Source organism: Antedon mediterranea, chromosome 3 (genome assembly GCF_964355755.1).
Source record: "Antedon mediterranea chromosome 3, ecAntMedi1.1, whole genome shotgun sequence".
Lineage (NCBI taxonomy): Eukaryota > Metazoa > Echinodermata > Crinoidea > Comatulida > Antedonidae > Antedon > Antedon mediterranea.
In genome coordinates, this window is record NC_092672.1 from 7,784,105 (window position 1) to 7,800,826 (window position 16,722).

Consider the following 16,722-nt stretch of genomic DNA (forward strand, 5'->3'; position numbering starts at 1 on the left):
GCAATAATTGCCCAGTAACATAGGAATATTCGGTAATACAGGACCTACTTGTATCACATGTGATGCCTCTGTCATGGAAGATTAGGTTATGGTCTATTGATGATACTCTAGCGATACAGTGAATACATTTTATCCTGTATTACCGTACCGAATAGTCATATGATACAAAGATAATATCTAGATACAGTACCAAGGACCGGGTGGTGTTAAAATGTAATATTGAAACGTGTTCGTGTCATTCAACATTCAGTACATCCGACTTACAGGTTCAGTAGGCATCCGAAATAAACCCTGACTGATCTTACTCTGCAGGCTCATTCTAAAAACACTTGATTTAATGTAAAAAATAATCCAAACATAATCCAAACGAATGCCCAACTTAGTTATTAATCTATAACACGTTTCTTGTTTTTAATAAAACGCACGTATACCGCTGAATTATTTCAGATAAAATTATACGAAAGTAAATAAAAAGACAGAACAGGTTTTTGAGATTTCGACGTTTCGGTCGACTATTTGATTATTTTCAAGATTTTGGGAATTCGACATTTCGATCTATTTGATCGTTTTCTAGAATCTTGAAAATGATCAAATGAATGAAACTTTGAATTCTCAAACTGTATTTTGTTTACAATTTTTAACTAACTTGCATCAAACAAAGACATTGGCTTACCTGTAAAAGTTTTTACAGTCCTAATTCTGACTTGCATCTGATATCAGCAAATGAAACTGGATATTTGGAGTGTTATTATCGACATCATTGTACGTAAATACGGTTAGGTATACGTGACGGGCAGTCTTAACTGCTTGGCCGAATGACGACAGCAGATAGCAATATTAATTAACAACAACAACAACTATAATCTAAATCATAATAAAGACCATGTAATGCCATATGATTTTCAGGATGGCATATTTTATTGTCTTGGTTTGTACAGAATATTAATTAATAACACAAATTACAAAATGTAAAATATACGATTAATATAGGCCCTAATATCAATCAGATGCAAATATTAATCATTTTTAAACTTTAATTTATGATTTTATATTGCAATAAAATTGATTCGTATTCGTCATTAATTACCCTAGTATAGTTAATATTGAAGACATATGTACGCAACTAATGCGTATTTTAAAGAAGACTACAAAAGTTAATTGTGTAATTGTGTTAAGGAACGAAACAAAATGTTGTTTTACCATATCAGTAATATGCCTGCCGAGTAATAGGTCCCTAGCTGAAGTTTAGTTTTTTTTAGAATAATATAGGAATATTGTATTATTTTATATTTCAGTTGTTTCTGTTTTGAAAAAAAGTTAAAAGTTACTTAAATACACTATTATAATGTTTTGTTCATGCTGACTTTTGCCGTGTGCAGTGATGTGCAGTGCAATTAGTTTGTGTCTAAAATCGAATATGGCCAGGCTACGGTTTTATCAGGAATCTTCATAATTTATATAATTATAGGAGTGTGTATTATTGTAGTGACCGGCTCATCTATGTCACAGCCAATCAGCCCGAATCGCGTTTTTTTTTTAAAGTAGACGCAGACCAAAACGTAACGGCGCATGTGCAGATAAGAAGACGTTTGTTTTGTGACTTTTAGATTTGAATGGGTCGTAGTCGACTGTTAGTCGTAATATGAACATATGTATTAATGGAAATTTACGTTGACGTACGTGTCAGTGAACGATTATGATGTAATTACTTGTAATATCTAGTTATCGCGCTAGTCCGGTGGAAGTACACGGGCTTAGAACCCGTTCGGACTTAAACATGTGTAGTTTAGGCCTAGCCTAGATTTTCTGAACAAAGGCTGGCGTCCTATTGATAAGACGCAGAAAATAACCTGTATTATCAAAAGCTTTATTTAAAATAACCAATAAAAATAAATAATTTAAAGTTTGCAAATATAATTCTTAGAAAATCATCGCGAGATCATCAAGATTTTGGTAAACTGTTGCAGTGTTGTGATGTCATACGTCCACTCGTACTCATGTCAGAGAGCGAACGCCAAAATGCCACTGAACAAGTGCTCACATTTTCCAGTCGACGCGCCAGTCGCCTACCACATGCGCATATCATAAAAATGACGTATATGGCATCAGTGCAAATACAAAAGTCGGCCACGCGCTAGCGGTAAGAAATAGTGTAGTATGTTTAATTTAAGATTGATACAACCCTAATCCTTCCTGTTGCATGCATGTTGGTCAATTTTGCAATACCTTTTCAGAGTTGTTTCAGATATTATGAGTGAAAATAAATTATTTACACAGCTATACACCAGTATATTCTTATCCGATTTTATACAAATTAATTATCATTCCATTCTAAAACATCTACAATCTAAATCTAAGCTAATATGATAATAAACATCGTTATTAAATCTATGGCGCTATTTAAAATTAAGTTACAAAGATTTAAAAAAAAAGATATTAATTCTCAGTAACACTGTTTGCCATAGCTATAATAACAATACCTTATTATACATTTCTGTATTTAACTAAAAACTTCTCGTTATTATGCACTAAATAAACCCATGGATACCACGGTAGCCAGAAGTAGAAGCACCGTCCACGTGGTCAGGTCGACTTTCAGATACGAAGAAGAATTGGCTGAAAAAAACAAGATGAGGTTTAAACTACAATGAGTAGGCTACTTTAATACAATACATATTATTAGTACTTTCAGAACTTGCTTTTATAGAGCTAGTGTGTAATTTAGAAATTATCTCATTTAAAAATCCATCGCAATTATTATTACTGTCTAATCAAGAACACGTACACGAGCCTATTTGCAGTAAATTAGATATATATTTTTTTATTAGTTTACGAGATATTGGCTAACAAGACCAAGTTAAAAAGCATTCAAGGTCGCATCAATTAGATGATTATATTAATTATGAACATTACGTAGAAAAGGTTTTGCAGTAAGTTGTTGTTAGAGGGATTTGGGGGGTAAAAACCAGTGCTTATCTAGATTGTGTCGTAAATCATACAGATGCAACTATGCAAATCAAACAATGTCTACATGGTTTTTTTTTCTATCTGAAGATCGAACTCCAAGAAGTTGGCAATCAGCATCAGTATCCCAATTATGAACCACTTTTTATTACTTTAAAAATGTCAGGCCGTACTTCAAAACTACAAGACGGATTTTTACTAAATTTAAACCACTGATAGATATGTCATAGATATGTGGTCACGGACAACTCCATTAATTTGGCAATCCACACCAGAATCCCAATTCTGTACACCACTTGTTATTACTTTCAAAATGTCAGGCCGTAGGCCTACTTCAAAACTACAAGACGGATCTTTACTAAATTTAAACCACTGATAGATATGTGGTCACGGAAGGTTCCATTTAATTTTAATTCTGGACCACTTTTTATTATTTTACTCATTTTAGCTAGGCAATACGTCTAAACAACAAGAACATTGTTATCACATGTCTAGATCCTTTTTCTCTATGCACTCCTGGCAGAGTTTACAACTCTCTGATTGCTCTTATGCAGTTATGATATGTGTATGTTTCTCAATGTTGCTCAAAACAAGTTTTAAATATTTTATTACTTTCATGTTAGGACTTAGAACCTCAAATCTTGCATTTTAAAGAGTTTACGCAATACAATAAGTTACTGTACTTTTTTTTATATTGTAGTTCAATATTTACATACACTACATTTATTATGTAAAAATAAATACAGATATTCATTCTTTGGAAAACACTAACTATTTTTAGGCCTATTGTCAATCTAACACATATTTACTATTTTGATTATTGAAAAATAACTTACGAACAACATTTCCAACATGGTAAAGTGATATTGTTCCACTCGCACGACCTGTTACCATTAGCATTGGTGTCCCATTTGGGCTATCTTTAGCGTGAACAAACCTAACATTAATAACAAAAATGATAGTTAATAGTTTGATACAAGCTTAGCTTAACAGCATGTCTGAAATATTTAATATTCTTGACTATCTTTAAAGCTACTTACGTCAGATCACTTGGACGGAGGTCGCCAAGATCCATATTCTTGTACAGCTCTGAGAACGTCTTGTCTAAACGACCACCGCGGAAGACAGATTCAAAGACAGGTCGAGTGCTGCCTGCAGGCAGACTGTACACCATTATTGTAGAAACTCGGTCAATGGCGAGAATAATAATTCTCTTTCCATTTACCTCACCCATTACAACTGTCTCACATTCGGAACCCTAGAATAATAAGATAGTATCTCTTTTGTACTATTGGTTATAATAGGCCATATACGCCTAACTTAAACGTTTATAACAAGTGCTATATGTGATAACATGTGCATGGATTTTCTTATGATATTGAACTTATAATGGCATAATGTGGAGATACAGTACATAGAATCACGAATGACTTGATCTATCTCACAAAATAGGCCTATACTGTAATACGGAAGTGAAAAGCTAACGTCAAGAAAGTTTCAGCTGCGAGTACCTTGTTATCAGACCTGACGTCTTTCAGATCCATCGGCCTATGTTGTGTTGGGTTTTTAGTCGTGCTGTCTGAGTTAAATATAGAATTGTAGAATTGCTTGTGTTTCCTGGCTACCTCGTCACCACTATCGTACTGTAACTTCATATCTCGAGCACGCCATATAGAGAAACCTCTGCCACCATAGAAGAATACTCTTTCTATTTTTCCGGACTGATCTAATCCATCTACCTTACTGATTTCAAGTTGACCTTTAAAAAAATATTCAAAAAACCTGTTACAATATTATACACACATATATTAACAATTAACTTACCAGTAGGCCTATTTATTTAATTTATTTACGTATTACTTCTTACCTAATTGCCTATTGTTAGATAAAGATTTAAGCAATTCTTGTGGTAGTTTTTGCGAAAACATCTGATCTGTAATAGAAGAAAATAATATATGTACAAATAATTGGGAATAAATATGTTATACAAATAATTAATGTTTATTCGTGTAAAAGGTCAAATACTTTCAGGAGGGGAAAGATGATCTGCACTCTGACGTAAGAGTGTGTTAGTGTTACATCTATTTAACATTGTGTGTCCCACAATCCTCCAATAAAATGACAGACAATAATCTGTTCAGGTGTTATATATACGTATGTAACTTACATTGAGCCAATGTACTGGCCCTCTCTGACTCTTGGAACGTAACTCCAGCTTGATCTAGTTCAATATCAGCGCCCTCATTGGCAGTGATGATGTAGCCTTCACCGTTGTTTTCGAAATAAGCCAATCCGTCTGGTTGATATAAACTGTAGATTGGATAGTTTTTCAGTCTAGTTCCTGAAAGAGTGTTTGTTTCATATTTAATTTATGTTCTTCTCCTCACCATTTTTAACGATTTTTCAATTCTATCTTTTATATTATCTTTATAACTCATTTAGCATTCAAAAAACGTGTCAATATATTTTTATTTTGAATTCTTTATATTGAGTTGTACTTCCATACTTGAAAAAATACCTTTAAAAAAGCTTACGCAGTTTTCCATGTTATTGTTCTCTACTCACCAATTTAAAATAGCAAATGTATTTTTATAATATAAAAATATATAATATATTATTCAATTCTTTTAAATTTTCAAGATAATGAACAATCTCTAAAAACAGATTGATAATAAATCAAGTTGGGCTGCTTTAAAAAAAAATCATTTATTTTAATAATATGCATTACCTCCATCTGCACTACTAGCATCCAGGCCTAGCTTAGCCCAAGATTTGAAACCGAGAGCAAATATATTTTCAAGTTTTCTAGTGGCCATGTCAATTACCATTATACCGTTATTTTCCTGAAAAATGGGTTGTTAAAGATCAAATCAAATAAATTCAATTTATAATGTTTCAATGTTGTCTTAACTTTGCAACCAAAAAACAAAACAAAAACCTATTCATGTCTAACTATTCTTAATTTCGTTTCATTTATTAGTTTTACAAAAATATTGATTTATAGTAAAAAGTAAGAGAATATTTTTATTTAAATTACTGTAAAAAGCAAACAGAGACGATTAAAAACAATAAATAGTAATAATTGTATGTTTAGAAAAATAATTAAAATAATGATTCACAGATTTGTTAATGTTTCAACCATTTGTAATGTATTTATTTTTTATCTGCTGTATTGTAAAACAAATAATTTCTGATTTATTTGAATTAAAAGGAAATTTTTCTTTTTCTTGATCCAATAGATCGAAATTACTAAAAATTGTACGGTACATCAAATGACGCTTTACAAACATTCAGTAGACTTTTGATCCAATTTAAGTTACTTCAAGATATTTGAATTAGACCAATAAAGATTAATTGAATACAACAAATATCATTCCAACAATAATAATATAATATGTTTATGCTTTTGAAGGAAACATTTTTAATTATTTACTATGGAGAAATGTCCGAGAGTTTTGCACTCTTTGGGTGAAAAGAGTAAAACAATGATTTTAAATGAATACCTGTAAAGTGACGTAAAGTTTAGTTTCATCATTACTGAAAGCAATTGATTCCGGTTCAAGGTTCATTGAGAATGTCGAAGGAGCATATGGTTTACGAATCCCATACATGATATATTGAAATTCTCTACAAAAACAAATGGGAATATTACTTTTAAAATAGAGAACTCGACTATAAACCAACCAAAAATAATGTTGAGCAAATTAGCGGAACGGTAATCAACCGATAATATAACATCCGTAAAAAGGCTGTCCCACTCTTTACATCGTAGGCCTATCTACTAATGAATATCATGTCTCTCTTACACAAACAAATGGATTTACACATAATTCAGAAAAGATAAAACATAAAAATAACATAACGATATCTTAGAATGCTTAAACAATCTTTCAGCACTGGAAGCAAATAATCTTGGATTTCTTTTGCCAAGGACATGTGCTGCATGCGGGGTTGCATGTCGACAAATCAAAGCATGTTTAAATTTTCCCATTTGTAATGCCACTGAAATCTTTTTTAAAACATTCTAAGTAAGATATTTATCAACCAGCACACATAAACTGTCATTCGAACATAATAATAATAATGTAATACTTTATTTACTTTGCATTCAGGTGCATGAAATCTAGAGAAGAAGCTATAGGACGTGTGCGTCCTTCAAAGTTGTTGATAAACGTGATGGTAGGCTCGGGATCGTGGAAGACATTAGTGGCGCTAATACTGGCCTTTCCTTCATTAGAGACTACTATTGTACGACAGTCAGACGAGAACAGAATCATATCAGGGGATGCACCAACTAAAAGTTAAAAAAAATAGTATCATAGGTCTAACTTTCTTATTTTGCATATTTTATAATACTTTAAAAATGTCAGTATTTGTTCTATAATAGTTATTACATCCTGACTACAGATGCCTGTGTATATTTTTTCATTAAAAAAAATGAGGCATAACATAAACAAAACAGTCCTAAAGAATTTTGATAAATAACTTTAATTTAGATTCTGAAATAGGAACTGGCAGGTTAAAATAGAAACTCGCAGGTTGAAATATGCAAGATTCTTAAACTTGTAATCAAAATAAGTACTATTGACCCTTTTAGAGACATCACGTACGTCGGGGTGTAAAGCAACTACGAGAAAATTATGTTATTGTTTAAATCGTAATACATTAAAATCATTTTCTACATGACCTTAGTCACGTGCATCCGGTGACTCATTTAAGTAGCCAAAACGGTTATTTTTGGAAATTGTTGGATCTTCTCCAAAATTGAATTCACCAAAGTGAAACATTGATAATTCATAATTATAATTTACATTTATTGAGTTTATTTTTAGACTCAGCCTTGATATAATGCTATAACAAATGTAACATCGTTAGAGTTAATAGTAATAAAAACTATAACACCATATAGCCTAACTCATAATTATTTGTTTATTTTTTTAACGTGTTTTCTTTTCATGTGTTTTTTGACCGTGTAGACTATACAGACAATAGAACACGTACTTTATTTTTTTGGCAGCCATTGCCCTTAAACTTACACACGTTTAATATTGTTTAACATGTGAGTGTAACTAATTTCTATACCTCTGAAATGCATCGAAATCATTTAAACTTACACGCATGTGATATTCGTGTGACATGCGAGGGCTATTAAACTACCACTTACCAGTTACCGTATGCATTTTGTCTAGTGTTTTAGTATTACGGTTATAGAGCTTGAATATCTTGAGTTGTCCATTTAAAGCTGGAAATTCACTATGTTCTTGTACAAAAGCTAAATAGCCGCCACAGATTGCCAGATCTTCAACATTGTGAGACAAACGATGTTTGTGAATGATCACCGGCTTCTTTGGTTTTGATATGTCAACGACATGTAGGAATCGCGAACCTTGAAAAGAATTAGTTAAAGTTAAATTTTCACTACTGGCAAACTTACTTCTTTCTCCATTTGCCGACTAAAGCTGATTGTTGGTTCATATCTTATATTGTTTTGAATTTTGACCCCCTACCCTTTCTTGACTACATTACTGTCATCTCACTTGTGCACAGTCCTATTCTTATCCACATCACAGGAAATTCATTTTTTCAGATCCAATTACAATCTTATCGCAATATTTTTAAGTGATTTGATATTCCTTTGGAAAAATTAGCGCATGGATACTTTTTTCTAAAAGAATTCCCCTTTTTGGCAAGTGTTTAAACATTGTAAACAAACAATCAAAAGATCTCTAATTAAACGGTAAGTGATTGCTACGAAGTGACACTAATGTAATTACGGACACTAAATGGATATTGTCACGAAGTAACAATAATGCTTGGCCTTAAAACATTAGGTAAATAATTAACAAGATTACAATTGAATTTCACATTTTAACAGCTGAATTTTCTACCTTACAAGTAGGCAAATAAGAAATAGGTCTAAATAAAAATATATTGGGTTTCATATTTGTGTTTTGTGAAGCTTTCCTAATATTGGAAAAAAAGTTGAATTGAATTAATTTGAAGTTTTTAGCAAACATCAAACATCACTTTTTGGCGTCACTAACCAATGTTAAAAGTTTAGAAACGAACGAACGAATGTCCATTTTCTTACCTGCAGTATAGATAATCTTGTTGCGGGCATCATATGCCGTTTCTTCCACTGCGTTCCGATTAAAGTCATACACGCCCTTATTAGTGTTGTAGTCATATGGCATATAAAGTGAAGATACTTTAGTTAAACCAATAACGGCATCACTCACGTGTAGACAAACACAACTAAAAATAAGTGCTTGCAAAATCATGTTTCTTAACAGTGGTAAAAGAAACTAAAATGTTTCCAATTGATGATATACTATAAAACCTGTCGGTGCACTTTCTACGCTACAAATCCAATGTATATAATTCGATTATTGTCGAAAATATAGGGACTTCCTCTATAGTGATTAGTCAGAATTTGATGGCGAAATTATATCAATTTAGTGAATCACTAAATCATCTCACTGGCTAAGGAAGTCACATGACTTATTCTGAACTCCGTGTGCAGACCTACGTGGTTTCACGTAACACATTTATTTATTATTTATTTATTAAAACATATTTAGGCAGGAAGAACATAATTCAGAAAAGAAAAGATCTCAAAATGTCCGTTTCTCAATATGGTCCTGCAATGAAACAACCATATAAAAAGAAAAATAGAAAAAATATAACAATCAGTAAATATAGAACGTTAATAACAAAACGTGGAAAATTCAATTATTTTTTAAGAAATGCTTTTTATAATTATTAATTTTAAAACTATTTACAGACAAACTTTCTAGAATTTTTACAGGGATCTTATTCCAAGCTTTTGCTCCAGCAATCTTTAGTATATGTGTAGTGAATGATATAGGGCTCGTTCAGGCTAAGTCATTTACCCGCGTAATCTTTAGTATATGTGTAGTGAATGATGTAGGGCTCGTTCAGGCTAAGTCATTTACCCGCGTGTGTAATGAATGATATAGGGCTCGTTCAGGCTAAGTCATTTACCCGCGTGTGTAATGAATGATATAGGGCTCGTTCAGGCTAAGTCATTTACCCGCGTAATCTTTAGTATATGTGTAGTGAATGATGTAGGGCTCGTTCAGGCTAAGTCATTTACCCGCGTGTGTAATGAATGATATAGGGCTCGTTCAGGCTAAGTCATTTACCCGCGTAATCTTTAGTATATGTGTAGTGAATGATGTAGGGCTCGTTCAGGCTAAGTCATTTACCCGCGTGTGTAATGAATGATATAGGGCTCGTTCAGGCTAAGTCATTTACCCGCGTGTGTAATGAATGATATAGGGCTCGTTCAGGCTAAGTCATTTACCCGCGTGTGTAGTGAATGATATAGGGCTCGTTCAGGCTAAGTCATTTACCCGCGTGTGTAGTGAATGATATAGGGCTCGTTCAGGCTAAGTCATTTACCCGCGTGTGTAATGAATGATATAGGGCTCGTTCAGGCTAAGTCATTTACCCGCGTGTGTAGTGAATGATATAGGGCTCGTTCAGGCTAAGTCATTTACCCGCGTGTGTAGTGAATGATATAGGGCTCGTTCAGGCTAAGTCATTTACCCACGTATGTAGTGAATGATATAGGGCTCGTTCAGGCTAAGTCATTTACCCGCGTGTGTAGTGAATGATATAGGGCTCGTTCAGGCTAAGTCATTTACCCGCGTGTGTAGTGAATGATATAGGGCTCGTTCAGGCTAAGTCATTTACCCGCGTGTGTAGTGAATGATATAGGGCTCGTTCAGGCTAAGTCATTTACCCGCGTGTGTAGTGAATGATATAGGGCTCGTTCAGGCTAAGTCATTTACCCGCGTGTGTAGTGCATGATATAGGGCTCGTTCAGGCTAAGTCATTTACCCGCGTGTGTAGTGAATGATATAGGGCTCGTTCAGGCTAAGTCATTTACCCGCGTGTGTAGTGAATGATATAGGGCTCGTTCAGGCTAAGTCATTTACCCGCGTGCGTAGTGAATGATATAGGGCTCGTTCAGGCTAAGTCATTTACCCGCGTGTGTAGTGAATGATATAGGGCTCGTTAAGGCTAAGTCATTTACCCGCGTGTGTAGTGAATGATATAGGGCTCGTTCAGGCTAAGTCATTTACCCGCGTGTGTAATGAATGATATAGGGCTCGTTCAGGCTAAGTCATTTACCCGCGTGTGTAATGAATGATATAGGGCTCGTTCAGGCTAAGTCATTTACCCGCGTGTGTAATGAATGATATAGGGCTCGTTCAGGCTAAGTCATTTACCCGCGTGCGTAATGAATGATATAGGGCTCGTTCAGGCTAAGTCATTTACCCGCGTGTGTAATGAATGATATAGGGCTCGTTCAGGCTAAGTCATTTACCCGCGTGTGTAATGAATGATATAGGGCTCGTTCAGGCTAAGTCATTTACCCGCGTGTGTAGTGAATGATATAGGGCTCGTTCAGGCTAAGTCATTTACCCGCGTGTGTAATGAATGATATAGGGCTCGTTCAGGCTAAGTCATTTACCCGCGTGTGTAGTGAATGATATAGGGCTCGTTCAGGCTAAGTCATTTACCCGCGTGTGTAGTGAATGATATAGGGCTCGTTCAGGCTAAGTCATTTACCCGCGTGTGTAGTGAATGATATAGGGCTCGTTCAGGCTAAGTCATTTACCCGCGTGTGTAGTGAATGATATAGGGCTCGTTCAGGCTAAGTCATTTACCCGCGTGTGTAGTGAATGATATAGGGCTCGTTCAGGCTAAGTCATTTACCCGCGTGTGTAATGAATGATATAGGGCTCGTTCAGGCTAAGTCATTTACCCGCGTGTGTAGTGAATGATATAGGGCTCGTTCAGGCTAAGTCATTTACCCGCGTGTGTAGTGCATGATATAGGGCTCGTTCAGGCTAAGTCATTTACCCGCGTGTGTAGTGAATGATATAGGGCTCGTTCAGGCTAAGTCATTTACCCGCGTGTGTAGTGAATGATATAGGGCTCGTTCAGGCTAAGTCATTTACCCGCGTGTGTAGTGAATGATATAGGGCTCGTTCAGGCTAAGTCATTTACCCGCGTGTGTAGTGAATGATATAGGGCTCGTTCAGGCTAAGTCATTTACCCGCGTGTGTAATGAATGATATAGAGCTCGTTCAGGCTAAGTCATTTACCCACGTGTGTAGTGAATGATATAGGGCTCGTTCAGGCTAAGTCATTTACCCGCGTGTGTAGTGAATGATATAGGGCTCGTTCAGGCTAAGTCATTTACCCGCGTGTGTAATGAATGATATAGGGCTCGTTCAGGCTAAGTCATTTACCCGCGTGTGTAGTGAATGATATAGGGCTCGTTCAGGCTAAGTCATTTACCCGCGTGTGTAGTGAATGATATAGGGCTCGTTCAGGCTAAGTCATGTACCCGCGTGTGTAATGAATGATATAGGGCTCGTTCAGGCTAAGTCATTTACCCGCGTGTGTAGTGAATGATATAGGGCTCGTTCAGGCTAAGTCATTTACCCGCGTGTGTAATGAATGATATAGGGCTCGTTCAGGCTAAGTCATTTACCCGCGTGTGTAGTGAATGATATAGGGCTCGTTCAGGCTAAGTCATTTACCCGCGTGTGTAGTGAATGATATAGGGCTCGTTCAGGCTAAGTCATTTACCCGCGTGTGTAGTGAATGATATAGGGCTCGTTCAGGCTAAGTCATTTACCCGCGTGTGTAGTGAATGATATAGGGCTCGTTCAGGCTAAGTCATTTACCCGCGTGTGTAGTGAATGATATAGGGCTCGTTCAGGCTAAGTCATTTACCCGCGTGTGTAGTGAATGATATAGGGCTCGTTCAGGCTAAGTCATTTACCCGCGTGTGTAGTGAATGATATAGGGCTCGTTCAGGCTAAGTCATTTACCCGCGTGTGTATTTAATAATGCATGTGCACTGTATAATACGTGCGCTTGAGATTGGTTCCCATTCTCGGACAAAACGCAAGGACGTAAGTGCGCCGCAAGTAATTTGACCAATAAAGCTTGGTTTTCACTAGAACGCAACGCAAGGACGTAAACGCAACGCAAGCGTGTTGACCGACGACAAGCGACAGTTCGAATAATCTATCGCTTACGTTACGTCTACGTCCATGCGTTGCGTCCTAGTGAGAACCAAGCTTTAGAGATGGATTAAAAACTGTCGCTTCGATTGGTCAACTCACTTGATTGCGATCTAAACGTCGTTACGTGAACCAAGCTTCAGAAAAGGCTTTATGGTTTATGGTACATTTCTATGACACGCTACACTTGAATACGTTTCAGATTTAATTCAGATCATATTGATACACTATAGTAGGATACGTATTAATTGTGTGACTTATATTGGATTTCCCGTAAACATAATGGTACGTTCTGTCCAGGGTCGTATTAATACGTGGCTTTTGAGGGATACAAGTTCTATATACATGTTAAAAGGTCAATATGTTAAGTGGCATCTGTATTGTGTTATATTGGCAATGATTTTATGGTAATTAGCGTGATTGGGTATACTAATTCATCCATGACTATTATTATATTTAGGACAAGCGTTGTTTAATAGGCCAGGAGAGAGTTTCGTAAACTGAAACATATTGTAAAAGGACTAACAATCATGGAAGGCAGTGAAGCAACATGTGATTTTGCTGAAAAACTGGAGAAGGTGTTCAGTGGCACCTTCACAAGTCTCGGTATTATTACAGGGCTTGAGGTGGGTCTGTTTGATATATTATCAAACTTCAAAGAACCAAAATCATACATAGAAATTGCTGAAAAGGGCGGACTAAAACCAAGGTAGGATGCTGTCTGTGCACATCATAGCCATTTCTGATATTTATTATACGATATAATCTAAGCCCGTTTATAGTTATTTATCCAGGTGAGTTGACGTAACCTACTATATAGCGATGAGTGTGCTTGTCCATGAAACCAACTTACGGGGGTTAACCTGAACGAGCCCTATTCATTACACATTGTTTCATATTATCTGAAAACAATTGTTAAGGCCCATTTACTCTAGGACGATAACGATAGCCGATACATTGGTTATTTTATAGATGAAAAGTGAATGCTTATCTAGCCTATTTATCGTCGAATGTTATCGTCCAAGTGTAAATGGACCTTTCATATAATAACATACACCAACTACAGCATAACAGTTGTTTTATAATAACCACGCTTAGCTATACAATGTTGTATACATTATTTTGGTGGCGCCATAATGCACTTTACCTGCCCTTCATGTATAAATACAAATCAAAATCATGTCGTATGCTTTTAATGTTTATGTTTTAAGGTACGTAAAGGAGTTACTTGGTTGTATGACATCAGCCGGAATCGTTAAAATTGATCCAGAAAATGAAAAGTATTATCTTCCTGAGAATCATCGAAAATTCTTTGACAAGAGTAAATCGGAGTCATATATTGTGCAATACATGGAGCTTCTACCTACACTTTGTACATTAAGAGAAAAGGTTGCCAAATGCTATCCAATTGATGGGCCAAAAGGTACCAGTAATTTTAATGCTGCGGTGCCAATTTTTTTAAACAACGTAAATACGCATGCGTAAACTTCAGAGGTTTTCCACTACATGGTGGCGTTGATGATAAGGTGGTGTCTCTTCTAGTCATGTTGAGACAGGATTGCGTTTTTAAAACGACATGATGACGAAGTGGAGATTTTATAAAGACCACACGAGAAAATGACGATGATGACGTTTTTTTTTTATTACGACGACGGTGAAAAAATACAGGACAGTGCTCATGAATAATTTATGCGTGAGCTTTCACAAAGTGGGCGAAGCTTAGCGTGAAATTCTGTCGTTTTACCTTTCATTTAACCTTAAATATACAGTTCAAATTAAACTTTAAAGTGGATGCTGTACAACTGCCAAGAGATTCAGAAGCGTCCTCGTGAGAGAGAGAGAGAGATACTGATGTTCTAGCTACGCCATGCACCCAAATCAATACACCAATAGGTAGTAAATAGCCTAATTACTGTCATTAGTATCTAGGTAGGCTAGCCCTAATATAGGCTATTAGTGTCTGGAATTAGTAGGCATGATTTGTCTCTCTCCCCCTTCGCGCAAGAAGGGTGCGTAACTAAACGGCTACGTCGACTGTTTATGATTTTACGCTCTAGCGAACACATAATCTTCGTCGTCCTCACCTTATGCGTCCTGTTTCGTAAAGTCCCTATTTATCAAGACGACGTTGAAAACATGATTGTGAGGATAGTTATCCATTTGACGGTGAAAATGACGACGGTGTTGACGTAGTGAGGATTTTTATCAAGACGACGATGGAAAAGTGATGACGACGGTGAAAAAAAATTACGACGACTCGATGTAGACGTAGTGTATTTATGATGACGATTAAGATGACAAAATGACGACGATGACGTATGTGGAAAATTACAGAGACAAACAGTAAGCCTTACCATGCTGCACCTTATAATATATATGAATACAATACCTTATATATTGTTTTTATCTTTTGGGAGCTTTTCACCTTTACTCCATTAGTCGCATTTATAATAACCCATGTCACCCTCTAAGGGTGATGTATTATTATTATTAAGATTATATATATATTATAACCATAAAATAAGTCGTATACTATTATACTTACATTACAAAGCATCATTCTGGCTAAGCTCACCTCCTTAGACTTTACTTCCAGCACCTGTATGGTGATTACCTTTCCTATCACCAGCAATCTATGAAAACAAGCAAAAAGAAAACATTTGACATTTTATATTATAAAAGTCAAATTTTAATATTGTATCCATCGCTAATTGATGCATGACGATACAAACACGACAAACGGAAATTATTATTACATTATTAAATGGATGGATGTTGTGTACGTCTGATTTATTTTAGGTGTAAGTCCAGAGCAGTACAAATGCTTTGCTAGTCACATGTCAAAGGTGTCGGCAGTGTATGTCAACCGTCAACTACTATCGTATATCAATCAAGTGGATGGACTAACACACATGCTTGGTAAATAATGGGGTTCTGTCAATTACACAGTTGCTGAATTAAATTGCTAAAACATTTTGAACTATTGATAAACTATTGATTACATTTACCCTTGTCCATTATACTACGAATGTTTTACACCCGGCATTCGCAAGTTATTACATGTAAATAGGTAAATATAAGTACTCCGTCTTATTTATTCTAGAAAGTGGGGTTGAATGTCTTGATTTGGCGTGTGGGACCGGACATACTACAGTTATTATGGCAGAAAGGTTTCTTCATTCAAAGTTTATTGGCGGAGATTTCATGGCAGAACAGCTCAGTGTTGGTAGAGATATTGCAAACAGCCGCAATCTTACAAATATAACTCTTCAACAATTTAACGTTGAAAACCTACCACAAGAGTGGACAGAAAGATTCGACTTTGTACTATGTCATTATGCTATCCACGACTTGTCTAATCCTAAGAAAGGACTGAAGGAATTCAGGAGAGTTTTGAAGACCAGTGGTATTGGTTTGATAGCTGACGTTAATATGCACAGCAAACATTCTGGAAATGTGAATAACCATGTAGCTAGCATGGAGTATGGATTCAGTGAGGTACATTGTATGCCCGCATCTCTTTCATTCGATGATGGGTGGGGCCTAGGAGCCGGTTGGGGTGTCGAATATGCTACACAGTTCATTGAATCATGTGGGTTTGAAGTTAAAATGATTGAAAGTGGTAAAACCGTGCTTTACATTGTAAAAACGAAATGATTGCCAAATAAGCAGTTAATATTTACACAAA

The 16,722-nt window shown here is 35.7% G+C and overlaps 2 protein-coding genes across 4 annotated transcripts; one reads left to right on the forward strand and one right to left on the reverse strand.

The window, feature by feature from the left end:
- Positions 1-913: 913 nt before the first annotated feature.
- Positions 914-9,419, reverse strand: LOC140044739 (mesenchyme-specific cell surface glycoprotein-like). Its single transcript, XM_072089375.1, has 11 exons — positions 9,056-9,419; positions 8,129-8,350; positions 7,066-7,258; positions 6,468-6,591; positions 5,693-5,807; positions 5,132-5,305; positions 4,832-4,897; positions 4,476-4,723; positions 4,005-4,222; positions 3,801-3,901; positions 914-2,616 (listed from the first exon to the last, which is right to left on the reverse strand). The coding sequence occupies exons 1-11, from the start codon at positions 9,243-9,245 to the stop codon at positions 2,522-2,524; spliced, it is 1,746 nt and encodes a 581-aa protein (XP_071945476.1). The 5' UTR covers positions 9,246-9,419; the 3' UTR covers positions 914-2,521.
- A 3,785-nt stretch (positions 9,420-13,204) lies between these two features.
- LOC140044741 (S-adenosylmethionine-dependent methyltransferase Rv2258c-like) lies at positions 13,205-16,691 on the forward strand. Of its 3 annotated transcripts, XM_072089380.1 has the most exons (5): positions 13,205-13,389; positions 13,495-13,743; positions 14,246-14,457; positions 15,834-15,953; positions 16,138-16,691. In XM_072089380.1, the coding sequence occupies exons 2-5, from the start codon at positions 13,565-13,567 to the stop codon at positions 16,689-16,691; spliced, it is 1,065 nt and encodes a 354-aa protein (XP_071945481.1). In that variant the 5' UTR covers positions 13,205-13,389; positions 13,495-13,564. The 3 variants fall into 3 exon arrangements, with proteins under 3 accessions (XP_071945481.1, XP_071945480.1, XP_071945482.1); XM_072089379.1 differs by having other exon boundaries at positions 13,205-13,743; XM_072089381.1 differs by having other exon boundaries at positions 13,208-13,660.
- The last annotated feature ends 31 nt before the right edge of the window (positions 16,692-16,722 follow it).

Excerpts from the sequence above, each read along its gene's own strand:
- LOC140044741 (XM_072089379.1), top strand. The coding sequence starts at position 13,565 with ATGGAAGGCAGTGAAGCAACATGTGATTTTGCTGAAAAACTGGAGAAG. Across the intron at positions 13,744-14,245 it reads AAGGGCGGACTAAAACCAAG|GTACGTAAAGGAGTTACTTG; the intron begins GTAGGATGCTGT and ends TTATGTTTTAAG. Across the intron at positions 15,954-16,137 it reads TGGACTAACACACATGCTTG|AAAGTGGGGTTGAATGTCTT; the intron begins GTAAATAATGGG and ends TATTTATTCTAG.
- LOC140044739 (XM_072089375.1), bottom strand. The coding sequence starts at position 9,245 with ATGATTTTGCAAGCACTTATTTTTAGTTGTGTTTGTCTACACGTGAGT. Across the intron at positions 8,351-9,055 it reads CAAGATTATCTATACTGCAG|GTTCGCGATTCCTACATGTC; the intron begins GTAAGAAAATGG and ends ATTCTTTTCAAG. Across the intron at positions 3,902-4,004 it reads CTCCGTCCAAGTGATCTGAC|GTTTGTTCACGCTAAAGATA; the intron begins GTAAGTAGCTTT and ends TATTAATGTTAG.